Source organism: Staurois parvus, unplaced genomic scaffold, assembly GCF_062004578.1.
Source record: "Staurois parvus isolate SC_StPar_1 unplaced genomic scaffold, SC_StPar_1.0 ptg000886l, whole genome shotgun sequence".
NCBI classification, from domain to species: Eukaryota; Metazoa; Chordata; class Amphibia; order Anura; family Ranidae; genus Staurois; species Staurois parvus.
The window spans coordinates 3,605,356-3,633,232 of NW_028318682.1; the positions used below are offsets into that span (position 1 = coordinate 3,605,356).

The 27,877-nt window shown below is 43.8% G+C and overlaps 2 protein-coding genes across 2 annotated transcripts in view; one reads left to right on the forward strand and one right to left on the reverse strand.

The window, feature by feature from the left end:
• The window catches only part of LOC149442440 (uncharacterized), a 94,633-nt gene that overhangs the window by 13,152 nt on the left and 53,604 nt on the right, over window positions 1–27,877 (forward strand). The gene's annotated exons all lie outside the window — the stretch shown is intronic.
• TP53I3 (tumor protein p53 inducible protein 3) lies at window positions 435–27,873 on the reverse strand. The gene is made up of 6 exons (XM_089656108.1): window positions 27,655–27,873; window positions 21,336–21,478; window positions 20,793–21,060; window positions 17,874–18,086; window positions 8,891–9,087; window positions 435–4,273 (listed from the first exon to the last, which is right to left on the reverse strand). Exons 1-6 carry the CDS (start codon window positions 27,659–27,661, stop codon window positions 4,091–4,093), a joined length of 1,011 nt encoding a protein of 336 aa, XP_089512234.1. The 5' UTR covers window positions 27,662–27,873; the 3' UTR covers window positions 435–4,090.

A 27,877-nucleotide genomic window follows, 5' to 3' on the forward strand; every position in this document is an offset into this window, starting at 1 on the left:
AAGGGGCCAACATGAAGTGATCTAGCAGGACTTAATTTTCTGACTAAAGTTCAACTTTAAAAAGCAGAGAGAAAGAAGAAAAGAGGTTCCATTAGTATGTTTTAATATACTTCTCTGACAATGGTGACCAGCATTCTGTACCTTAAATTTGCTTAGCTCCCATCTACTGCATGTACCCACATTTATCTATTTTTGTCCCTAAAAAAAGTGACAGCTTTTTTTCTCTCTCTTCAGGCTTTGACGAATTTAACATTTGTGTACAACACAGAATAGAGATTCGCACTAACAATAATCTATGTTGTTTTTATTGATCAATAAAGATACCGTTTTTTTTTTTTATTGGATCAATGCTCTGGACCCCGCACAAAAGTAACCTTACTGAAAAAAGGCCTTGATGATAACACTTGTAAAATAAGAGCACACAGTACCAGATATAAAGAGTCAAACTGAATTTTATAAAAGTATAAAAGAATAAATTGACATGACATAAGCTCATGTATTCTAGTACCATACAACACTCATGGCAGTAATTATCTGTGCTTGTCTTAAAGAATAAGTTCATCTTTTGAGGTAGGTTACACATTACACTCATACTTGGGGTGTAACATGTAACATGCTCCAGGTTGGATCCTCACACCTCCTACCCCTGTGACAATGTGTGGGGGATCCTCTCCCCACACCTGCTGTCCCATTTTGAAAATGGTGTGACTGTGTGGGGCTCCATCCACACAGCTGTGCCATTCATTCACAGCAATCTGTGAATGAGAAAACGACAAGTCCCATCTGCCTCCGTGGCTGGCGGCTTGTAGTTCTCAACGAACTGGGAGGGTGCTGATGCACACCCTCCTAGTCCACGGACACCTCCTTCAGCTGTGTAACTGTCTACCAATACAGAGGTATGAGCAGAAAAGCTGGAGGCAGTGTCTGTAGGAGATGGATATTACACCCGTGATCCACTGATCGAGAGTGCAAAGCTCTGCAGGTTCCTCTGAAAAAAAAATAAAAGCACATTTTTTTCCTGCAAAAATATGTGCATTTGGTTTTTTTTTTTACAAAAAGATGAAATTAGCCTTTAAATTGCTGACACATATTTTTGTAGGAAAGATTTGATGAGAAAAATAAAGTAATATTTGAACATTACTCAGATGATAACCTCCAATGAAATTGTACATAAAACAATTAGGAGATCCAGAGATATAGGTGGCTGGATATATACTGTATGCAAACCCAAACTTTCACGTGAAAGTTGAGTTTGGCCCCATCTGCTTCCACCTACTGAACCTGGATATTGTTCATTATGTCCATCCATTCCATGGAAGGTCCATTCACACCAAAATGCATGCTAAGAAGTGTGATGATATTGCATACATATAGGTGTGAATGGACCCTTAAGAATGCACTAAACATTATGTGAACCAGCCACAAAGGAAAACAAAATGGCATTTCTACTTTTATGCAGTAAAATTATTTCCCATTCTTCACACCATAAACTGCATGTTTTCTACACATTTTTGCATGCGCAGTGACGTGCATTTGACACAGGTTTTTACATGCATTTGCATATATTTTCGGTGCATTTTTCCTAAGCTTGCGTTTCGTTTGAAGTCACTTCCATCTTCCTTCTTCTTTGTGCTTTTAATGTGCATTGCACTGTGCTCTGTTGCTTTTATTGTGCATTTACTTGCATTTGAGCACATTTCTGTGCATTCGCAGTACGTAAAAAATGCAGCTTGCTGTACTTTTTTTCACGGCACTACAATAGTGTGAACTATGCCCATAGGATAACCTGGATTTTTGATTGTCTATGCAATTGGAATGCAGTCAAAAATGCATCCCCCTGTATCTGCTGGAAAATTGACAATTAGGAATAGGACTTATTGGATTAGAAAAGGTAAAAGGGGGGTAGAAACATGAGTTTTAAAAGGAAAGTTGAATATACGTAAAAGTGGTCTATATTTTCCACCAAAAGGAAAACCTCTGCTTATGGTTTTTTTTTAAATGCTTAGCTTGAACTCTCAAGGTGTTTACTTTTAGGCTACATTCAGTCAAGCGGACAGGGGTAGCTACTGGCAAGAATCAGTAAATTCTTGCTAACAGAGCTACATGCTGTATGCACACAGGGTAGCGAATAGAACCTCTGACCGACCCTGGATGCAGAGAGTGGTCATCCAGGAAAGGCATTTCTGCTGAATTTCTGGCCATAGCTAATCAGCCAGTTTGTATGTCGCCAAAGCATAAAGTACAGCTGTGTCCAAAATAAGCAATTAGCCAGCTCTGAACACATTAAACTTTCAGCCTCTGGCTGGTCATGTAAAGGAAGCCCTCAGTCTCTCTTTGAAGAAGTTGATTGTGAAAAACTGGGACCTACTAGAAGCCATAGCTACAAAATTTAATGGTGTTATAGCTCAATTGAACAAATCCTCCCTATAGCATTCAGAAGTCAGATGCACGTCAATATACTGTAGCTGCTCATATTTAAAATGTGTTGATGTGATTAATGAAACTGCAGCTGAAAAATCAAAGGATACCAGTATAAATCTTTTTACATTTCCCACAGTGAAGGCCACCATAGTGATGTCTGAGCTAACAGAGAAACCTATCAGTTTGCTTCATCCTGGAGACCTTTCTCTAAGATTGTAATATATTTTACTATGTGACAGATGGTCACTGTGAAAAGGTGCAGACAGCATCTGTTTCAGCAGGGAAAGGATGCTTGATCAGATGAGATACTGATCCTATCTCCTACGTGAAGTGAGAACAGCTTGAAGTCTGACACCTGAGGGGTGCAGGGATAGATCTATCTGGCCTACACAACCAAGCCATCAAACCAAACTGACCGATGAGACTTAGCTGATCAAGCAGCAGTCTGTGTGTGAGCAGACAACATGTCCAGCTTGCTGACTCATGGAACTAGTTAAGAAGAGAAGCCATACACTGCTCCTGTTGGCTCGGTCAAACTCCAAACACCGCTCGACAAACGTTGATTGTTTAAACAACTTGTGCCTGATGGAAAATTCTCACCCAAACAGTGCTTGTACCCAATCACATGTAGGATTGGTTTGGGAATTCTGACAGCCAGTGATACAAACTGTCAGAATACAATTGTCTGGCAGGGGAATTCATCCATGTGGGCTGTTCCCATGGATGGAAGAATTAGGTAGCGGTCTTTTGCTCAGTCCTCAGGCTGAAAGAAAGAAACCTGTAAAACAGCTTTAAGCTGGGTATACATGCTTCTTTTTTTTTTTTCATTCAGCCTTCAGACTGAATAAAAAGAAAACGACTGGATCCCCTCCCATCCACACAAGGGTGGATGATAGGGGAATCCACCCTGCTGTGCAATTGTATTCTGACAATGGTTCTCCTCCACTGTCAGACACTGATCAGCACTGCAGCAGCTGATCAAATTAAATTATTGCAACAGTCCTATTTGAGGAAAGTCGATCTACCGATTGTCATTGGGAAAAATCTCTAATCTTTCTAATTATATGTATTTTTAAATGGAATTGTCCTTGAAAATGGTTCTCTTGTGAGTTATTTCTTGTCTTTGGGCATTAAAAATGCAGACTCTACATAAATTAGCTTATACTCAGTCAAAGCCTAAGTATAGCCTAACTTTATGGCATTATTTTTTTGTTATTATTTTTACAATGTGTGTCTTTTATACTGTCCTGAGTCAGCAGCACACTGGTATCCTACTCTCATACACAACACTGTGGCCTGCTAGATCTCCAGTGGTCCAACACCCCCTGCATAGTGCTTCAATCAGCTGCACAGGGGAGGTAAAATGGCATAACTATGAAATCATTTAGGAGAGGAGTTATTGCAAAAATGTTCCAGTAAACATTGTTTGAAAGCTAGCTACCTGCATTTACCCCTAAGAAATCCCCACTAAATTTATTGTTTAGATTCTAAACGCAGAAGGATTGTATAACTCATCAGTAATTGGAAGTGTTCTAGCACATGGCTATTGTCCATGTTATACAAACATTACATTACAGAATGAATGCATACAGAACAGTGGAAGTGTCAAACTTCTTCACATAGACAATTGTACATAATGTGGATTATTATACACATTTCCCTGTTGGTGTCACTCAGGGATCTGGAGAATGATTTTCCCCATGTTCTGGTTGGCTTCCATGCGGCGGTGTGCATCAGCAATGTGATCAAAAGGGAAAACGCTGTCTACTATTGGCAGCAGCTGGATAGAACCGCCAACTGTAAAGTAGGGGAGAACGTCTTCTGTAAAAGCCTTCACCAGCTCTGCCTTGTACTGAAACACAAACAGAACAGAACACTGTTACATTTATATGTATAATGGGTTTATGTGTCAACATGCCAGTATAAGGATTTTCATTACAAAACCGCCATCTTATTTTTGATATAACTCTGTAACTGGAATTAAGGTTTCTTGTACTTCTTACAGCCCAATAGAGACAACAGTAGGAACCTCCATAGCAATATTTTCTCACCAATGTTGTCTCAGCATTTCATGGTGGTTCTACAACACCAGATTTCAGAGAATTATTTAAAGTGTAGGTAACATTTTTTTTTAGTTCTGGATAGAGTAGGATGAGTAGGGTAAAAAAAACCCAGTTGGCCTATTTTTTTTGCGGTCTGTTTCCATACGGCGAGGTTTCCCTTCACTTCCTGTCCTGAAGATGAAGCCGGAAGTGGGATAAAACCTCTACAAAGTTTAGGAACAAGTGTCCCGACTGGAATATTTTCCCTCACCGCATGTTCAGGTCACAACTTTAAAATTTTGAGTTATACATTCACCCTCTTTAATTTGTCACCATGACAAAATAGGTGGATGAAACTACCCAGTAGGGAGACAGACAAAAATAAAACCCCTGACAGGGATGGTAATCCTTCCTTACTCTATCCCTGTAAATACACTTTAACTACAAGACTAGATCACAAGAAAATCTAAAATCTTAGCCTTGCAATGGTTGTCCCTGTTCCTAGAAATAACCGTAAGCTCCATTCATACCTAGTGATGCAGGAGTGTCACTTTTTTTGCTATTGAATGGGTTGCCCTCCACTCAAAAAATTCACCAGACTAGCTCCTGTACCCTTTTTGGAGTCAACTTTGGTGAATTAATGAACAACATGATTTGGTGTGTTTTGTTGTTATAAAACACTCTTTTTGGGGCACGTTGGGGTGCCATTAACCCCTTCCCGCCTAAGGGTAAAACAAATCTAAATGCCCAAGCACAATTTTTCAACATTGACACATGTTAGTAAAACCGTACATATCACAACTACTTTGTACATCCAGGTGAATTCTACCTTACTTTTTTCAGGACAAATTGGGCTTTCATTTGGTGGTAAATGGTAATGGATATCTCCTGATTTGTTTTTATTAACAAAAGGAAAACTGGCCCAAAATGGTAAAAAAATAATAATTTTTTTTTATTTAGCTGCGCGTTTCTTGTTACTACCATAACCTACCACCAAAGAGCAACCCAAAATAAATTCTCCACCTCTTGACGATCGCAGTGATACCATAAATTGTGTATGTTATTTGTTCTTTGTACCTGTAGTACAGCCCAGAAACTATAGTGCACATTTTGTTTTTGTCTTTTTTTTTTTTTTTTTACCTAAAACACACTGACACCAAATTTTTTTTTTTTTTTTAAATCCTGACTTTTAACCTTGACCCAGACACTAACCCTGGCACTGAACTAGATCAAACCTTGATGTAGTTATTTTGTCTTTATTTTTTAATATTTATTTATCTTCTTTTTTCTTTTACAAACATTTTTTCCCCCCTCTATGCCAGGAGTTCGAGAGATTATTTTATTATTCTATAGGATTTATATAGTGCCAACAGTTTGCTCAGCGCTTTACAATATAAAACGGGAGACAATACAGAAACAATACAGTTCAATACAAGAGGGATAGGGGGGCCCTGCTCCTTGGAGTTACAATCTAGGAGGGAGGGGCTAGTGGTACAAAAAAGGTAGTAACTGTGGGGGATGGACTGGTTGGAAGAATAGAAGATTCCATTATTAGATGAGGGCAGGATAGGCATTCCTGAAGAGATAGGTTTTCAGAGATCACCTAAGATCACCTAAAAGTGAGCAGAGTAGGCGATACTCTGATAAATTGGGGTAGAGAGTTCCAGAGGAAGGGGGAAGCTCTGGAGAAGTCCTGGAGATAAGCATGGGAGGAGGAGACAAGGGAGCTAGAGAGTAGGAGGTCTTGCGAAGAGCACGGTTTGGGTGATATTTAGAGACAAGATCGGTGATGTAATTTGGGGCAGAGTTATAAATGGCTTTATACATTATTGTTAATGTTTTGAGTTTTATCCTTTGGGCAATGGGAAGCCAGTGGAGGGATTGGCAGAGAGAGGTGGCAGATGTGGAACGGTTAGTAAGGTGGATGAGTCTGGCAGCAGCATTTATGATAGACTGAAGAGGGGATAGCCTGCGACTCGGTAGGCCAATGAGGAGGGAGTTACAATAGTCAAGGTGAGAGATAACCAGGGAGTGAATAAGTTGCTTAGTAGTTTCCGAGGTTAGGAACATGCGTATCTTGGAGATGTTGCAGAGGTGAAGGCTACAAGATTTGGACAGTGATTGGATTTGGGGCTGAAAGGACAGATGGGAGTCTAGGATTACACCTAGTACCCTGGCATGAGGGGAGGGACTGATGGTTGTATTATTGATCTTGATGGAGAAGTCAGGGGAGGGGGCACGGGCTGGAGGGAATACTAAGAGCTCCGTTTTGGAAAGATTGAGTTTGAGGAAGTGGAGTGACATCCATGCTGATGTGTCACTTAGTAGGTTAGTAATGCGAGAGGAGACTGAAGGGTGAGGTGAGGAGTAGAAAGATAGATTTGTGTGTCAACATAGAGATGGTACTTAAATCCATGGGAGTTTATCAAGTGACCAAGGGAGGAGGTGTAGATGGAGAAGAGAAGGGGTCCAAAAGGACAGAACCTTGAGGGACCCCCTAAAGAAAGAGGGAGTGAAGAGGAGGAGGCAGCGTTATAGGTAACGCTGAAGGAGCGCTGCGATAGGTAGGAGAACCAGGAGGGAGCAGAGTCTGAGGCCAAGAGAGTGGAGTTTTTTGAGGAGGAGGGGATGGTCAACAGTATCAAAACCCGCAGAGAGGTCAAGTAGTAAGAGTATGGAGTAGTGGCCATTGGTTTTAGCAGTTAGTAGATCATTTAGTGAGTTTTAGTAGGGCAGTTTCAGTGGAGTGTAGGGGGCAGAAGCCAGACTGTAAAGGGTCAAGAAGGTTGTTGTCGGTGAGGTGGGAGCTCAGGCGAATGTAGACTAAGCGTTCTAGGCATTTAGAGGTAAATGGCAGCAGGGAGATGGGTCTTAAGTTGTTCAGGTTGGTGGGGTCCAGGGAGGGCTTTTTAAGTATGGGAGTGATGTGCGCATGCTTTAGAGGGCAGGGGAGGGAAAGATTGAAGATGTGAGTGAGGGAGCATAGGATGGAAGAAGAGAGTGACCGTAGTAGTTGTGATGGGACAGGATCCAGGGGGCAGGTAGTGAGACTGGCTTCTGAGAACCTTAGTGACCTCTTCAGTAGTAGCAAGGTCAAAAGAGGAAAGTGTTTAGGGAGGTTTAGTATAAGGTATGCTAGGTGGGATGGATGTCTGTGCAGTGGCGATGCCCCTACGAATTGCATCAATCTTGTTTTTGAAATGATTTGCAATCTCGTGAGCAGTGAGTGAGGCACTGGGTGGAGGTGGAGAAAGTAGAGAAGAGACGACAAGGACTGGATGACAAGGTATTAATAAAAGTGACAAAGTAGGCTTGTTTGGCAGCATGAAGAGAGGCATTGTATGTTAAGAAAGCAGATTTATATAGGGTGAATGCTTGTTGAGATTTGTTTTTTACGCCACAATCGCTCCAGCGCACGACTATGTCGTTTAAGATACAATGTATCTCTCCTCCATTCATAGAGAAAGGAAAAAAAACAAAGAGGCCGAGCTGTACAGTGACTGATCACTGTGATAGCCAATCAGAGGCTATCACAGCGATCATGTGACCCAGAATCGGGTGCTTTCAGTGACACCGCGGTGCTGGGAGCACGCCGTGCGACACGCTCCCAGCACAAACACAGGTATGCAAATATACGTGGCCCCATGGGAAAAAAAAAAACCCAGTTCTGTGAGGCCGCATTTGTGTTATGTCGGCGTCAAGGGGTTAAGAATTAAAGGCACCCCAACATGTGTCTCATATTTTGCCATGATTTTAGCACAATATAGAATCATGCCATTCTGCCCATGATTCCAATATGCCAAGCAGTGAATGGGGCCGTAGGCCTGTGTCAATGAGCTCTGGGCTTGTGTTAATGGCAAATGCAGTTTGCGGTTATGTTCTTTCAGCTTGCATTTTATATCAGTTTTAAGATGTTTCTGAGATCAAACAGAGCCCATTCACTCATTTTTTGCAAAGTACATCAGTGCACCTGCTCTATGTGCACTGCCTTGCCATTTATTGTAAATGGTACCCCAACACACTGTACAGTAGACTGCAATCCACAATGCATGGCAGTAATCCACAACACACATACCATATGCTGTAGGAGGCTGTGTTGCTAAAAAAAAAAAAATATGAATGTTTTGATCCATTGTGGCAGCTCATTCATGATGCAGGGCACATTAGCGAACTACAGCAGTTTGCCAACATGTGAATCAGCCCTCAAATTCCATTAAGGGTTGCGTTTGGTTTTCTTCTAATTTCAACCTTCTAACTATCAAACTGTTTCAAGCTGCTCTTACATTCCTATTGACTTGTATAGGGAGAGAAGCAGTTCTGATGTAAACAAAAGTCCATCAACACAGGTGCTTAAAGAGAACATGAAATCAACAATTCTATTAAGAAGAGAGAGTAAACCACATCACCCCCATTAAGTGTTCACTTACCTCGCTCGATCGGGATCTCAGTGTACTGGCCAACAGGTTTCCTCTTTTCCTCAGTAACATTGTTAGGAAATCTCCATGGATCTCACCAGAACCCATCAACCCATAGACAACCCAGCGGCCGTCAGTGTTCAGGCACTGTAGATTCTTTTCCCAGTGTGTTGCCCCAACACAGTCTAATATAATATCGACCCCAACATCTGTGGAAGAGAATGTGCAAGTTATGATAGGAACAGTATCTGTCCAAGAAAAAAAAAATAATGAAGCATTTATATTGGTGAAAGCCAAACTTTCATTGCCCTGTAGCATCACCTAAATTTGAACAACTCAAGGTGACACAAAGTGGACAATGTTTTTTCATAGATAGATTGAAAAAGAAACATGTTCATCAAGTCTAACCAAAACCATCTAGCATCCTCAGGTTTCTAAACCACATGCTCCACATTGCTCTAAGAGGGAAAAAAATATTTTATAATCCCTAAAGATTAGATGATAACTGATGGGATTAGCACTTTGACTTGAATGCCCCTCGTATATAGGAAAGAAAAAAAAAAAAAAAAAGTTACAAACTGGGACTTTTACAGGTATAAAAAGGGATGCTAGCATGGCGGTACTATACACAGTAGTAAGTGGCAAGTGTGTCCTATTACTGGCAGGTGGTGCACTTCGCGGGCCAGTCCAAAGACCGTTAATCAAAATGGCAAACAACAGTGTTAGTGCGTGCATGGAACAGCGTGTGGCGTAAAATCCGTGGGTATCTACAGAAGACATCAAGCACAGTACAGTGATGAGACGCTCAGCTGCAGTAAGACATTTGAATGGTGTAAACATTTCAAAGATGGCCGTAAGTCTGTCAGTGACAGACCATGGTGGTTTCCAGCCCACAGCAGTCATTCCTGTGAACACTCAGCGCGTGGAGCGCCTGATCCTGGACAATCAACACATAATCTGTTGTGAAATTGCACAAGAGACATCTTTCTGTGGGAATGGTGAACACAATGATGATGAAGTGAAGCAGGCTGTCGTAGGATAGTTCAGGCGTACTGACAAATTTTTCTATGCCGAAGCTTTCCAGGCATTGGTTAAACACTGGGATAAGTGTATAAAATGTAGCAGGGGAGTAAGTCAAAAAATAAATGTAGTTTCCACTTCTTGAAATTTGTTCTCTTATTATATAAACTCAAAAGGTCCTGGTTTGACTTGAATGCCCCTCGTACATTAGTGAAAATGTATACATTGGGTATATAAAAAACACATTTAGCTCTTTTTCAAACCATCTATTTAGTTGGTAAAACCAACTCCTGTGAAATACAGTTTAAAATTTTTACAGGTTTTACAGTAAACCCCTGTACAAATCCTTCATCTGAAAACCTGCCTTTGGGTATTATGTGGTCACCCTGAAGTGAACAACCTGAAACTGAGTTTACTATATGGGCCTTTTAAGTATTTATGGAAGGTGATCTCTCCGTAAAACAGTTGGGCTCTTGCCATAATTTTCATGCATGTGCAGCATACAGTACATGCACATTATGGCACACTTACTTTAAAAGTGCGCCCTTCTCCAGCACTGACTGATCTAGGCTGTCATTCGCTGCTCCATCCCCTGCCATCTCCTCCGCTGCTACTTCTAGGACCCCCACCAAATCACTCACCAGTGGAGACAGAGATAATTACCTGGTACTACTGGGTAAAGGTAGCCTGTGACTTCCTTTCTCCCACCCAACAGCACTGGTACTAGACCACTCAGGCCCATCACATGTGGGTGTAAACTACAACTGGGGCAGTGCGACTTCCACATATATTGTGCAATTAAAACCTCTGTAACACAAAATTTTAGACCGTGTAATTTGTTTTTTCTTTTCTTCTGACTAGTTGGTAAGTGTGCTGGGAAAAAATGGTTGTTAGTTTTAGGCTATGACTGGGATAGAATTTTATTAATAATGTATACCTTTAGCTGTTCGAAAACTTTGCTACATGTGCCAGGGACCCTTTCTTAAACTCAGAGTACTTGCTGCATACAGGTCATTTGGAAGCCTGTGGCCCTCAGCAACTCATTCTTCCAAAAAGTCTTTCATTTGAATAACAGAGGGGCTGTTTATGCTCTCTAGGTCAGGTCCGCTCTGCTGCACTGTATAAAGCCCAATTCCAGCTTCCTATCACACTCCCACCTCCCCAGTACTTCTACAGAAAATATATTTACAAGTAAATACCTTTTTTGTAATTCACGGGTCATTTGTTTCTTCCTCCAACTGTGAGCAGTCCTAAATGTTGCATAGCTGCAGCTTTCTCTTGTAAGCCCGGGTCAGCTATATGATGCACTCCCCAGGGGATGGTCCTTGATATCCGTGACTCATAGGAAGCAGGTTGAAAGACACTTGGATGTTTATTTACTAAGGCCCCTTTCACACAGAAGTTCTGATCGGGTCTGCCTGCCCATTTTTCAGGCAGACCCGATCGGAACCTCTATTCTCCTCTGTGGAGTAGCCGGTGTAAATAGATATGTGTTCGTTTACACCCGCCAACATCCAATCTGATCAGCCAAAAAGAAACGGATGGGGATCGATTCCCCTTCTGTCCATTGGATCAGATGGGATGGCAGTTGGATGGAAACTGCACAGGTGGTCCGTTTCCATCTGACCCCCCATAGAGGACAGCGGACTGTGTGTTTCCATTCTGCAGCAGCGGAGTGGACTCGGACCTGTCATCTGCTTGCTCAGCAGGGATCAGCGGACAGCAAGTAGATCCGCTGATGGGTTCCGCCCCGTGTGAAAGGTGCCTATAGCTGGAAAGTGCAAAAATCAGGCTCACTTCTGTATAGAAGCTCCCAGGTTTTATTGCCAAAGCTTAATTGAACAAGATGAGATTGGAAGCTGATTGGTTTCTATGCAGAAGTGAGTCTGATTTTGCACTCTCCAGCTTTAGCAAATGAGCCCCTTGGTGTTATTCAACCTGGAAAAAGACTAATGCTGGACTGCAGATCAGTGTATCTGCTGCAGAGAAAAGTAAGCATTGCAGCGAGCGCTGCTTATTTTAAATATTGGGGAATAGATTTTTTTTAAATCAACTCCGGGCAACTAAAAATGATCTCTTGCAATGAGGCACTGCGAGAGTTAAATGCTCATTTTGGTCTAGTGACACAAAAAAAAACAAAAAAACAAAAAAAACTTACCCGATCCTCTGCTCCTCCCTGCAGCCAGACCAATCCCCACGCTCTAGGATCCTGATGTCACCAAGACCAAAGAAGAGTCCATTTGATTTGGAGAATAAATCACCTGAAACGTTGGGTGTCCAACTATACGTGCGTGGATGTTGATGCATTATGTAAAACTACTAGAATAGTACATTTTAGAATGAGGTGCCTCAAGGCTGTCCATAATTTTAAAGGGTACCTTGAGATTGTCCATAATTTTAGAGCGTACCTTGACTGAAAAAAGGTTGAGGAACATTGGTGTAGACTACCGAGTTTAGGATTTTGGGCAATAAAAAGTATAAAATGTCAGGACAAGCTTTGACCTGGCTCAGGAGTCCAGCTTTCTTCATATCACAGAGCCAAATCTGAGAAGTCCCATGGTGCAAGGATCACAATTTAGACACAGGGAAGGGTAAGTTACTGGCCTACTATAATATACCTCACCATGACACAGAAAGCAATGAAAACAGCTAATGAAGAGGTTGTCAAGGTTCAGCTGCAATGGATGGAAAACATAGAATGATACAGAAAGAGATTTGCTAATTTCCCCTGTATTAGATCACAAGTACAGGTTCAAACAAGAAGTCTCACCAGATCCATTCAGCATGTTTACCGAAGTATTAATGATAACTGGCACTCCCTGTGATAACAGAAAATAACATGGCGGGGATCGGACTCACAAGGCTTGTTCCGCCCGCAGGAAGCCAAAACAAACAGCGCGGCAGAATTGATAATAACACTCTAAAGACTTTATTTTGTAAAACACATGATGGAAATTCTAGGAAGGAACAGGACTCATGTCCTTGAATTACCAGAACATCAAGGAGTTGACAGAGCCCAGAGCACGTAAGGCAGGCTGTATTGTGTAAACTGGAATTATATATGTCAGGTGTGCTGAATTCAAAGAATGACAAACTGCCTACATTGACTCAAACCCCACATTAGATCTGACGCACTTAACACTTAAATAGTAAATAATATTTGTTTACTAGGCTCCAACATGTAAAATGTTGACTGAAGCTGGCTTTACATAGTTTTTATTTATGCAACCAGCGGGCTGAACAAACAAACAAAAAAAACCCAGATTACTCCATCCACACATAAGAGGTGGATGGAGGAATACCCCTTTGTTGAAAAATTGTATTTTGACAGTGAGACCTATCGCTGTCAGAACACACTGCACATGCTCACTTTGGTGTGTATTGCTAGAGAGGTTTTTTTTTTTTTCTTTGAGAGAGTGCATATGATCAGCACAGTGCCAATCAGCGCTGTCCAGACAGAGGTCAGGGGTTCTACATCCTCCTAGAGCAAAATGAAAACTCCTCCAGTGTTCAGCTGAACACTGATAGAAGTCACATGACTGCTCTAACTACTGATAAGAAAAAGGCATTTAGCAGTTTATATTTACTAAAATATTTTCATTTCCATGTTCTGTGTACTGTGGGAGACCAAATATAGTGAATGCAGGGTCCTGGGTTTAGTAACACGAAGTCTGTACAGAATGACACTGCTAACATAGGCCCTCAGAAATATCTTTTTCGGCTGTTTCCAAAATCAGGTGACAGGAATGTTTGCCCATCTAGCAGAAAATACACTACTAAAAAAGGCCCTTTAGCACCTTTCTTATACTATAAATGTGAATTTGAGAATATGGCAAATGGTCAACTTTGTTTTCACTGTCACACACACACACACACACACACACACACACACTTGAGCGTCTCCTGCAACTGACATTTTTAGTGAGATACTCCCAAAGGAAAATCATGTATAAAGGGGAGCAGACCATGCCACTTTCTTCATTAGAGCCCTCCAAGTGCAGCAGCTGACTGATAATTATATAAACACTTTCATGTAGATTCACTCAGCATGTGGACACAGACAAAAACAAACGGGGATTTCTTCAGAATTACATAAAGGTAGCAACAATGTTTGCTAAAATACCTATAATGTACATAGAGCTACCACAGGGGAATGTTTTGTCCCCAACAAAAGTGGAGTTACTCTTTAAAGTTGAACTCCAGACATTCAACTAAACACATATAAGGGGCTTTTTTACCTGCCTTTTTACCTGTCCATCCAGTATTGAGATCTACACAAATCTACACAGGGCCTGCTGCATTTTTCCTTTTTCTTAGAGGTCTCCTCGCCACCCCTACCCTGTCACTGAAGAACGAAGGAAAAGCAGTACACTAATGAGTTCATCCTTCTGTCATTCTGGGGCAGCACAGTGGCCAAATGGTTAACACGTCAGCCTGGCAGTACTAGTGTCGCTGGTTAAAATCCTAACCCTGGCACCACCTGCCTGGAGTTTGCATGTTCTCCCTGTGACTGCGTGGGTTTCCTCCAGGTACTCTGGTTTCCTCCCACACTCCAAAGACATACTGGTAGGTTAATTGGCTCCTGTCTAAATTGTCCCTAGTATGTGTATGTATGAATGTGAGTTAGGGACCTTAGATTGTACACCCCTTGAGGGTTAGGGACTGATGTCAATGTACAATATATGTATGTAAAGCACTGCGCAAATTGACGGCGCTATTCAAGTACCTGAAATAAATAAATTCTGCTCTATACTGCTATAAACATGCTACTTGCACTGCAGAAAAAAAACAATTGGTGTGTTCTGCTGTTTCTCCCTCCTTTCTGAGTCCTGCTGTGAGTTCTGCTGTCACATTCAGGTAATTGCACTTCTTGAATTTAAAAAACACATCTAATTATGTTGCCAACACCAGGTGCCAGCTCCTTAAGTGGGCCTTGATGCCAGAGGTAAGTGGGGCTTCTGATCCTGCAGCACTGTGATTGGCTGTACACTGCTAACATCATCAGAAGCCTGACCTATAGGTTTCTTATATAGTCTGGCTGGGAAAAAAAAAAAAAAAAAAAAAAAAGACAAAAAGTCCTTCTAGTTCACCCATAAAAAAAATAAATAAATGTTATAATCCTACACCCACAGTTGACCCAGAGGAAGGCCAAAAAAAAACAGCAAAGCATGATCCAATTTTCTCCTGCAGGGAAAAAAAAATATTTCCTGATCCCCTGAGAGACAAATAGGATATTCCCTGGATCAACTTTACCTATAAATGTTAGTATCCAGTTATATTCTGGATATCTAGGAAAGAATCCAGGACTTTTTTAAAGCAATCCACTGAGCTGGCCAGAACCAACTCTTGAGGGAGTCTATTCCACATTTCCACAGCTCTCACTGTGAAGAAACCTTTCTGAATTTGGAGATTACATTTCTTTTCCTCCAGACGGAAAGAGTACCCCCTTGTCCTCAGTGTAGAGTTATTCCCCCTGAGGTCATCATAGAGTTATCTATATGAACCACTAATGTATTTATACATGTTGATAATATCCCCCTTAATCTCATCCATGCCTATTATCAGTTTGGTTGCCCTTCTCTGTACTTTCTCCAGTTCCCCAATGTTCTTTTTGTGAATCGGTGCCCAAAAATGAACTGCATATTCCAGATGAGGTGTTACTAATGATTTGTACAGGGTAATATGATATCTCTCTCTCTGGAGTCTATACCTCTTTTAATACAAGAGAGGATTTTGCTCACTTTAGAAACCGCAGCTTGGCATTGCATGCCATTAAGCTTGTGATCTACCAGAACTCCCAGATCCTTCTCCACCATTGATTCCCCCAGTTGTACCCCCCTAGTATGTATGATGCATGCATATTCTTAACCCCCAAGTGCATAACCTTACATTTATCAACATTAAACCTCATTTGCCACATAGTTGCCCAATTAAACAGTGCATTGAGGTCGGCTTGTAAATTGGAGACATCCTGTAAGAATGTTATTCCACTGGACAGCTTGGTGTCATCTGCAAAGACTGAAATGGGATTTTTAATCTCAGACCCTATATGGTTTATAAATATATTAAAAAGTAAGGGTCCCAACACTGAACCTTGGGGTACACCACTGACAACCCCAGACCATTCAGAGTATGAATCATTAACCACTAATCTCTGAATACGATCTTTTAGCCAGTTTTCTATCCATTTACATACGGATTTTTCCAAGCCTGTAGACTTTACCTTACACATTAGCCGTGTGTGGGGAACTGTGTCAAACACTTCTGCAAAATCCAAGTATACCATGTCCACCGCCACCCCTCTGTCCAAGTATACCATGTCCACCGCCACCCCTCTGTCCAAGTATACCACGTCCACCGCCACCCCTCTGTCCAAGGTTTTGCTCACCTCATAAAAAAAAAAAAAAAAAAAAAAAAAAAAAATCACATTTGTTTGACAACTTCTGTCTTTCATGAATCCATGCTGTCTGTTGCTTAAAATATGTTTTTCCAGCAAGAACTCATCTATGTGATCTTTTATTAAACTCTCCAGTATCTTCCCAATTATAGAAGGTAAACTAACAGGTCTCTAATTACTTGGGAAAGATTTTGGCTCCTTTTTAAATATTGGTACCACATTAGCCTTACGCCAATCCAGTGGTACTATGCCAGTCATTAAAGAGTCCCTAAAAATGAGAAACAATGGCTTTGAAATGACAGAGCTCAATTCTTTAAGGACCCGTGGGTGTATGTCATCCGGTCCAGGTGCGTTATTCACCTTTATTCTGTCTAAATATTTTTTGGATCATATCAATTGTGAGCCAATGTGGATCATCTGGAGCTGTCAATACCATGCCCATTATGGACAAGAGCTCGCCCATTCTCCTTTGTATACACAGAGCTGAAGAAGGTATTTAATAAGTTTACCTTCTCTTTGTCCCCAGTCACCCACTCTAGATTATTTTGTAAAAGGCCTACATGCTCGGACCGGACCTTTTTACTATTAAATATGTTTAAAGAATTTTTTTTTTTGGGGGGGGGGGGGGGTTGTCTTTTTGCATTTTCTGGTATATTCTTTGTAACGATGATAGCATTCCTTCATTTTTATAGTTAATAAAAGCTATTTTCTTATTATTTATAGCTTTCTTAACTTTGGCCGTAACCCACATAGGTTTGATTTTTAGCCTTTTAAACCCATTGCCCATGGGAATATATTTTGCAGTGTGTTCACATACAGTCTTTTTGAAGAATTCCCATTTCTGTGTTGTGTTCATCGATGAACACAACCCCCCAAGCCCCCCCCACCCGGTTGTTGAGGAGGGGGTGGCCTTCCGGCCGCAGTGTCTTTAACAACTTTGACTCATCTGCTGTCAGCAGGAATCCCCGCTGACAGCAAAATATAAAACAAAAGACGTGCCAGTGAAAACCAAATGTTAAAAAAAAAACCAAAAAAACCTCCTTACCAAAACCAGGCCACATGCCCTCAACATGGGGGGGGGGACCAGGGCTTTGAGCCCCCCCCCCAAATAACCTTGTCCCCATATTGACATGGGGCAAGGACCTCTTCCCCACAACCCTGGGTGGTGGAATTATCAGAAACAAGGGAGCCCCCAAGTGGGGGGGGGGGGCAGGATTCAAGATTTATTTTGGATTTGTTGAAATTCGTTCTTGTTGTTACTAGGAGATTCGAATACAATAGAATCTTTCGATTAACGAAAATTTTGTCTGAATTTAGAATCATAACTAAACCAAACTAAACCAAACCAAACTAAACCAAAATGCACATATCTAGTTTTTGGAAGCCAATCAGGATTCCAACTGCTGTATTTGTGAGCATAGTACAGAAAACAAAAGCAATCCTCTGATCTGGTTCAGTGAATAATTTCACTCCGTTTCTTGTGCATTACTTTCATATATGAGACCTTTGATTTACTAATACCTTGCACTGTGTTAGTGATTAACCTCACTGTTTATCAAGCAGCTTCACTGAACTCACTGTTTGTGGCCTCCAGACATTTAGTGCCAAAGTCCTCCTCTTTGTAGTTGAATCCAGAAGCAGCTCCGAGTTTCTTGGTAAACTCAAGTTTTTCAGCCGTACCAGCCGTCACCATTGGTACCACTCCAGCCAAACGGCACAGCTGGATGGCGGCAGTGCCAACACCACTAGCTCCCGCATGTATCAACACCTTCTCCCCTTTCTGGACCTTCCCTTTAAACATAAAAACATTACAAAATAAACAGGCAGATAAATAACCACTCCCAACTTTAAAGTGTTCCACTTTTTGCTCAAAAAACAATCACAACTGTAATATAAATTAAACTTTACATATAGTGTAACTATTCATCTTTTCTGGGGGTATTTTTCTGATAATGTTTCAGATTAGCTCTTCGTTTGGCATCTACTGGTTATTTAGGAGCCACTTATATATCGATTTCCCATTACACATCTCTTCTTCATGCTGTGCTAGACAGATGAGCCATCAAGCAGGGAAACAGGTAAGGGTGGTCTGTAACCAAAATAAACTTTGCAGCTGATTCAACTTTTGAAAATAAAAGTTCTTCCCAAGAACAGGAACCACAAGGTGTCGAATACCTTTCCAAAGTTAAAAAAACGTTGTTTATGTTTTTTTCTCTTCCTTTTTTTTTTGTACATTTTTAATGGACTTTGTTATAGCTCTGTACCAGTTGCTTATTTTTGTTGGACCTGTTGGGGCCCAGTTTATTAATTTGGTTTATTAATGGGCAAAACATGGTTGGAGTTCTTGCTCCAGATGTATTCATTATGGTGTCCATTTGTATGTAAAATTTCTTAATGAAAATATTATGGAACATAAAAGAAAAAAAAGTTCACCCTGAAAGCGGTTTCAATTTGTTACTAAGAATGTGACTTTGGATCTTCACCCTGTCCAACCTCCATCACCCCGGTTCAATAAGAGTGCAAATCAGGGGACTCTCATTTCCCACCGCCGGCGGTGCCCGTACATCCCGACGTCACAGGGACCGGAACACAGGAGCCAGATGCCGGCATCGGCCGGAGGAGATGGCCGGGGATGCTGCAGGGGACACATCGCGGGAGCGAAGGACAAGGTAAGTGCTGCAGGGACTTCCTATGCAGCGCCGCATGGTAAGCCTGAGTGTAGCTCGGGGTTACCGCTTTTGGCACTGACATTTTACCCCGAGCTACACTCGGGAATACCGTTAAGGTGGTTAAAGGATAAGTTTACCTTTCTACAAAAAATAAACGCATATTTGTCTTGAAGGTAAAAATGCGCATTCATTTTTCTTTTTTTTTTAGTGCCTGTAAGGCATTGCACCAGAGATCAGTAAATTGCTGATGTCATGCAGGTCTCCTACAGACTGTCAATCTATCTGCTTCCTCGTACAGCAATCTAATACCTCTGACAGGAAGACTCAATGAACTACCGCAGTGCTCGCAGCGCTCTGGTAGTTAAATGAGAACTACAAGCTGACGGCCGCTAAGGCTGTCAGGACTTGTAGTCTATTCATTTACAGAACACTGTAAATGAATGACATAGCTGTGTCAGAGGAGCCCGACATGGCTGTGTGGGAGGAGCCCCACATGGCTGCACTGTTTTTAAAAAGTGACAGCTAGTGCGGGGAACTTCTCCCCATACTGTCACGGGGAGGGGGGGGGAATCTGGCAGCAGCTTCAGGATTGGGAACATGTTACATGTTCCACCCTAAACATGGGTGGAACATGTAACATATTCCAGAAGGTGAACTTATCCTTTAACAACAAAGAGAAGGCAGTTTTATATAGGGTTTTCTGGATAGGAAAAGTAACAGACAGCTTTTAATGATCTGTCATTAACTGCAAATGGTTAAACTGCAAGCTACGAGGGCACAGACTACAGGGAGTAATGTTAGACTTAGCAAGCTGTTTATATATCGTCTCATATTTAATTAGAAAACATAAACTGGGCATATTTATGAGATTAAATAAATTGAATTTGTCATCATGCATGCTAGCCGGTTCTTCATCTCATGACCAGGAAATGGAACATATCAGGGTACACTCAGATCTATTGATTTGGACACAGATCTATCGATTTGACGATCTCCCCAAAGAACATCCCATCTAGAATTCATTTCCAAAGTTCAGCAAAGTTTTTAGGATCTTCTGGAATCATTTTGCAATTAAACATTGGCCAAATACTGTATAATCACAGTTTTATCATGCGGATCCCACAGCAATTTTTTTTAAAGGTCAGTCCACTAAAAACTGATAATCCAGTATTGGTAGATGCTAGAGAGCTGAACTACCTGACAAATTCTGAATACTCTCTTGGTGAGCCTGTTGGTATTTTTATACTGTAGAGAATTAAATAGGAAGAACATGGCAAGGTGAATTATGGCACGGATATTTGGCTGTTGGGGGATCCAGGACATATAAGAAGTCAGAGGCTGGCTCAGCTTACCATGCATCAACTATAGCCAAAATATCCCCCTTAAAAGGAGATCTGGGTTTGAAAAAAAACCAAAAAAAAAAACCACATCCATACTCACCTCTAGGCTGCAGCATTGGTGTAATACTGCAGCTTTCCCACGCCGGTGCCAAGACCAAAACCTGAGAAATCACATGACCATCACTGCTCTCTGCACTGCTTTTCCTGTGTCAGGTTGGGAAGGGGCTGAGTGGAGCTGACTGACTCTCAGGCATGCGCTGAGAGGCGGAGCGAGGTGTCAATCAGGCAGCCAGGTGGATCCCGACATTATTGTTGGGATCCTTCCAAAGTCTAGAGAGCAAAAGTAAAGATACTCATGTGACCCAAAAGAGAAGTAAAAAGGCATTGGTCATACTTCTCCTTTAAATAAGCATAGAAATGAAGTTGATTTGCTCACAGCAGTTAAGTTGTAATGGCTTTTCGGTTCCAAAAAGAATAAAACCACTCACCCACAAAGTGCAAGAGCTGGTAAGCGGTGAGCCAGGCTTCAGGGATGGCAGCAGCATTGGTATCTGTCATACCAGGGGGAATCGGCATGAGCTGACTGCCAGGTATGGCAATGTACTGCGCATTTCCTCCTCCAGCCAAAAGAGCCATCACTCGATCTCCAATCTTCCATCGTCCATCAGCACCTGGACCGAGTGCCACCACTTTGCCCACTGCTTCTAGACCTATAATCTGACTGGCTCCTGGGGGTGGGGGATAATATCCCCTTGTCTGCAAAATCAAAAACCGTATATGAACTTTTTTCTGACAGATTATATAAATTAAGCATTTCAATCTCATTACAGATGTATAGTAATTAAATATCACAAAAATCACAAAAACAATACTTAAATAATTACAACATATAACAATAATAACAACTCAATGCTCATCAAAATACATGTCTGCTTTCCTTTACCAGCAATCCAATCACAGATCCAAGTTGTGTACCATGAATGAATGCATACCTTTGAAAGGGTTCATTGGAAGTGTTACCTTGAACATACCTGTAGTAAATCTGCTCTGTTCAGTGCACTGGCGTGGACTTGTACCAGAACCTCACCTTCCTTTGGGACAGGTCTGCTCACTTCTTTAACATAGAGGTTATCTGGCCCTCCCGGAGCATCAAAATGTGCAGCCAACATCTTATCTGCAAAACAAAGACAATCACATATACACATCTGCAGATGCCAAGACCCTCACCTGCACACCCCCAGTTGTCCTGTCCCTAACACTCACTGCAGCACTAACCCACTATGTAACCCAAAACTATCCATCATGATAACCAAAAAACTAACCTTCATGGTAGATCTAACACTAGCCTCTCTTTAACCCTATTCAAAGACTGCCTGTAATCCTAACATTAATAATCCTAGTAACCCTTAAACTAACCCTCCCTGTAAACCTAACAAAACCCCTTCCTGTGACCCTAACATTAACTTTTCCTCTGACCCCAACCCCTCCTGTGACCCGAATACTAAACTCCTCCTGTGATCCTAACACTAACCCTCCCTGTAATCCTTACACTAACACTCTCTGTAACCCTAACAAAAACCCTTCCTGTAACCCTAACATTAACTTTTCCTCTGACCCTAACACTAACCCCTCCTGTGACCCTAACACTAAACTCTTCCTGTGATCCTAACACTAACCCTCCCTGTAACCCTAACACTAAACACTCCCTTTAACCCCAACACTAACCTTAACTGTAACACTAACCCTCACTGTAACCCTAACACTAACCCATACCTTTAACCCCAACACTAACCTTAACTGTAACCCTAACACTAAACCCTCCCTGCCACCCCAACACTAACCCTCCCTGTAACCTTTATACTAACCCTTCCGGTAACCTTTATACTAACCCTTCCGGTAACCTTTATACTAACCCTTCCGGTAACCTTTATACTAACCCTTCCGGTAACCTTTATACTAACCCTCTCTGTAACCTTTATACTAACCCTTCCGGTAACCCTAACATTAGATTTTCCTGTCAAACTAACACTCACTGTAACCCCTACACTAACCCATCCTGTGACCCACAACACTAACCCTTCCTGTGACCCGAACACTAAACCCTTCCTGTGACCCGAACACTAAACCCTTCCTGTGACCCGAACACTAAACCCTTCCTGTGACCCGAACACTAAACCCTCCCTGTAAGCCTAACACTAACCTTCTCTGTGACCCTAACACTAATCCCTTCCTGCAACCCTAACACTAACCCTCCCTGTGACCCTAACACTAACCTTCCCTGTGACCCTAACACTAAACCCTTTGTGCAACCCTAACACTAACCTTCCCTGTGACCCTAACACTAAACCCTTTGTGCAACCCTAACACTAACCCTCCCTTCAACCCTAACACTAACCCTCCCTGCAACCCTAAAACTAAACCCTCATTGTAACCCTAAAACTAAACCCTCACTGTAACTCTAACACTAACCCTCCCTGTGACCCTAACACTAACCCTCCCTGTGACCTAACACTAACCCTCCCTGTGACCTAACACTAACCCTCCCTGTGATCCGAACACTAACCCTCCCTGTGACCCTAACATTAACCCTTCCTGCGACCCTAACACCAAACTCACCCTATGACCCTAACACTAACCCTCACTGTAATCCTAACACTAACCCTCCTTGTAACACTACCCCCTCCCTAGCACTAACCCTTCCTGGTAACCTAACATTAACCCTTTGTGTAACCCCGTGTAAGGCACAAAAGAAGCATTGGATGTTCAACCTGACTAGGAGTGTATTATCAGTTAGACAGGTTCAGAGATTGTGTTTAAGATTTGTGCATACATCTGTGCGCTTATCCACATCCACAATACAAGCATACAATACGAATGTACAAAATGTATTATAAATGAATGACAATTTATTGCTTGTACCAAGCGTAACAATCGAGACACATTTTATTTTAAAGTGCAGGTAACTTTTCTTTATCATACATACGGGGATATTTACTAAAACAGGTGCATTCAGGATCTGTTGCAGCTGTGCATGGTAACCAATCCGCTTCTAACTGCAGCTTGTTCAATTAAGCTTTGACAATAAAACCTGAAAGCTGATTGGTTACCATGCACAGCCACACCAGATTCTGTGTGCACCAGTTTTAGTAAATCCCCCCCCCAAAGCAGTTCCAATAGAAAAGTTCCATGAATAGTGACCAGCTATTCTTCATCATAGTTTTCATCTATTACAGTAATTATCAGTATATCTGGCTATGAATTGTTGGTCAATATTTCCATAAAAAGTCTACTGTTCCAGTATAATAGCAGGAGAGAGAAAACTAAAGAAGCCACCCAATCAGAACTGTTAGGCTACTTTCACACGGAGGAGTATTTGAAGCATTTTTGCAATAAAAAAGTGCCTGAAAAACTCTTCCCTATGTATGTAGATCTATGTATGTTTTCACACTGAGGCGTTGCGCTTGCGGTGCAGTGTAAAAACTCCTGCTTGCTGCATGTTTGCAGCATGTTTGGGGAGTTAAAAAAAAAAAAAGGGCCCCAAAAATGCCTCTTCCCATTGAAATCAAGGGAAAATGCCTCTGAAAAGCGTTTTTGGTGCAATTTTTAAGTCACATGTCCTTTAAAAAATGTGCAGAAAGCGCAGCAAAAGCAAGGTAAAAACGCAGTGTGACAGTAGCCCTAAACTGGAACTCCAGCTAAAATTCTTTTTATTTTTGGATATAGTGGGAGGGTTAGAACCACTGTCAGTATTCTAATGCTGGCTGCCTTTTCACTGGAGAGATTTCCCATCACTTTCCGTGCAGGCTACCACTTCTATCACCAAGACTGAAGAAGAGGGAAAATACAAATCTGTACAGATGTGACTGCAACAGGAGGACATGGAAAATCTTTCAATGGGGGGCACCTGTGGCTATAATAATAAAGTGTTCCTGTTTTGTCTATAGGGGAAGAAGTTAAAAAGAATGGAAACATCAGGAATGTATTCATAAAATATGTAAAAATACGGACAGGTCCACTTGATGCCTTTATAGTTGCTCAGAATATTGTTACACTACCACTCCATCATGGGCTATGAAGTATACCTCCCAACAATCCAAGATCATCCCATAATCTCAGTTTAGTCCCATGTACAGGGGCTTTGGCCAAAAAAGGCTCTACCCCTGTACATTGTGCCTACAGCGTATTCATATGCAAATAAGCACTTGGTTTTGCATATGCATAATGTGATTTGCATATTAATTTGCTACTACCACTACTACTTATTCATATGCAAATCCCACCACTAGCTCAGTCATATGCAAAGATGAGGGAGGCACCTTCTCAGCACCAGCCACATTCACAACTGATGGGAGAACTTCCTTCTGCCTCCGCATGTGAGGTCGCCAGCATCTGCTGAGTGACTTTAAGGGGGGGGGGTGTAGGGGTCTGTACTGTGGGGTAGGCTGGGCTAGGGGTCTGTATCGAGAGTTGGCCTACACTCGGGTCTGTACTAATAAGGGGCTGGAAGGGTCTGTACTGGTGGGGTCTGTACTGAGCAGGTGGGCTGAGAGGAGGGGGGGAAGGGGGGGTCTGCACTGGTTGGGGAATTATGGCTGCTGGGAGATATCTGTAGTGTGGCAGATATGGGCTTAGGGAGAGGATATGTAGTGGGAGGTGGGGGTAATTTTTGGTTGTACTGTGTACACTAGCCTGTGAGTTCTAACAACTACACTCACTGCATCATGCACTCCTGACCCCAGCACATTATACAAAAAACACTCCTAACCCCTGCACTGTGTACAGTACGCACTCCTGACCCCCTGCAGCCTTCATTCACCTCCCATTGCTGTCCTCCTCCTAGGAGCCCCCCCTCACCCTCTGCTCACCTCCCATTGCTGTCCTCCTCCTAGGAGCCCCCCCTCACCCTCTGCTCACCTCCCATTGCTGCCCTCCTCCTAGGAGCCCTCCCTCACCCTCTGCTCACCTCCCATTGCTGTCCTCCTCCTGGGAGCCCCCTCACCCTCCACCCATTACTGTCCTCCTCCTAGGAGCCCCCCACTCACCTGCCATTGCTGTCCTCCTCCTAGGAGCCCCCCCCACTCACCTCCTATTACTGTCCTCCCCCTAGGAGCCCCCCACTCACCTGCCACTGCTGTCCTCCTAGAAGCCCCCCGCACCCCCCACTCACCTCCCATTGCTTTCCTCCTCCTAGGAGCCCCCCTCACCTCCCATTGCTGTCCTCCTCCTAGGAGCCCCCCTCACCTCCCAGTGCTGTCCTCCTCCTAGGAGCCCCCCTCACCTCCCAGTGCTGTCCTCCTCCTAGGAGCCCCCCTCACCTCCCAGTGCTGTCCTCCTCCTAGGAGCCCCCTCACCTTCCACTCACTTCCAACTGCTGTCCTCCTCCTAGGAGCCCCCCTCACCCTTCACTCACCTCCCATTGCTGTCCTCCTCGTAGCAGTCCCCCACACCCACCACTCACCTCCCATTGCTGTCCTCCTCCTAGGAGCCCCCCTCACCTCCCATTGCTGTCCTCCTCCTAGGAGCCCCCCTCACCTCCCATTGCTGTCCTCCTCCTAGGAGCCCCCCTCACCTCCCATTGCTGTCCTCCTCCTAGGAGACCTCTCACCTTCCACTCACCTCCAACTGCTGTCCTCCTCCTAGGAGCCCCCCTCACCCTTCACTCACCTCCCATTGCTGTCCTCCTCCTAGGAGTCCCCCACACCCACCTCCCATTGCTGTCCTCCTCTTGGGAGCCCCTTACACCCTCCACTCACCTCCCATTGCAGTCATCCTCCTAGGAGCCCCCTCACCTCCCATTGCTGTCCTCCTCTTGGGAGCCCCCTCACCCTCCACCCACCTCCCATTACTGTCCTCCTCCTAGGAGCCCCCCACTCACCTGCCATTGCTGTCCTCCTCCTAGGAGCCCCCCCCCCCCACTCACCTCCTATTACTGTCCTCCTCCTAGGAGCCCCCCACTCACCTACCACTGCTGTCCTCCTAGAAGCCCCCCGCACCCCCCACTCACCTCCCATTGCTGTCCTCCTCCTAGGAGCCCCCCTCACCTCCCATTGCTGTCCTCCTCCTAGGAGCCCCCCTCACCTCCCATTGTTGTCCTCCTCCTTGGAGCCCCCCTCACCTCCCATTGCTGTCCTCCTCCTAGGAGCCCCCCTCACCTCCCATTGCTGTCCTCCTCCTAGGAGCCCCCCTCACCTCCCATTGCTGTCCTCCTCCTAGGAGCCCCCCTCACCTCCCATTGCTGTCCTCCTCCTAGGAGCCCCCCTCACCCTTCACTCACCTCCCATTGCTGTCCACCTCCAAGGAGCCCCCCACACCCTCCACTCACCTCCCATTGCTGTCCTCCTCCTAGAAGCCCCCCTCACCTCCCATTGCTGTCCTCCTCCTAGGAGCCCCCTCACCTTCCACTCACCTCCAACTGCTGTCCTCCTCCTAGGAGCCCCCCTCACCCTTCACTCACCTCCTATTGCTGTCCTCCTCCTAGGAGCCTCCCACACCCTCCACTCACCTCCCATTGCTGTCCTCCTCCTAGGAGCCCCCCACACCCTCCACTCACCTCCCATTGCTGTCCTCCTCCTAGGAGCCCCCCTCACCTCCCATTGCTGTCCTCCTCCTAGAAGCCCCCCTCACCTCCCATTGCTGTCCTCCTCCTAGGAGCCCCCCTCACCTCCCATTGCTGTCCTCCTCCTAGGAGCCCCCCTCACCTTCCCCTCACCTCCCATTGCTGTCCTCCTCCTAGGAGCCCCCCTCACCTCCCATTACTGTCCTCCTCATAGAAGCCCCCTCACCTTCCACTCACTTCCAACTGCTGTCCTCCTCCTAGGAGCCCCCCTCACCCACCTCCCATTGCTGTCCTCCTCCTAGGAGTCCCCCACACCCACCACTCACCTCCCATTGCAGTCATCCTGCTAGGAGCCCCCTCACTTCCCATTGCAGTCATCCTGCTAGGAGCCCCCTCACCTCCCATTGCTGTCCTCCTCCTAGGAGCCCCCCTCTCTCTCCACTCACCTCCTATTGCTGTCCTCCTCCTGGGAGCCCCCCACACCCACCACTCACCTCCCATTGCTGTCCTCCTCTTGGGAGCCCCCCACACCCTCCACTCACCTCCCATTGCGGTCATCCTCCTAGGAGTCCCCCACACCCACCACTCACCTCCCATTGCAGTCATCCTCCTAGGAGCCCCCTCACCTCCTATTGCAGTCATCCTCCTAGGAGCCCCCTCACCTCCTATTGCAGTCATCCTCCTAGGAGCCCCCTCACCTCCCATTGCTGTCATCCTTCTAGGAGCCACCCTCTCTCTCCACTCACCTCCTATTGCTGTCCTCCTCCTGGGAGCCCCCCTCACCCCCCACTCACCTCCCATTGCTGTCCTCCTGCAGGCTGTCACTGTATGCAGACACGATTCTGAGCAACTTCATTAACTTTAAGACAATTCCATTCATAGGGGGCATTTTATGTCCTTTACATTTCCATCTTTACATAGTCACCCCAGGAACACTGCACAGGAAATATTCATTTAGGATTCCTGTTTGCTAAAGTTAAAGGAAGTTCGTTTTTAGAAACATACAGGCTGGGCGTT

What these genes read in the sequence shown, in the direction of transcription:
- TP53I3 (XM_089656108.1), bottom strand. An exon ending in ACAGAGCAGATTTACTACAG is followed by an intron (nt 21,061 to 21,335) that starts GTATGTTCAAGG and finishes TTGATTTTGCAG; the next exon opens with ACAAGGGGATATTATCCCCC. An exon ending in ATGTCTGGAGGCCACAAACA is followed by an intron (nt 9,088 to 17,873) that starts GTGAGTTCAGTG and finishes TCTCTTCCACAG; the next exon opens with ATGTTGGGGTCGATATTATA.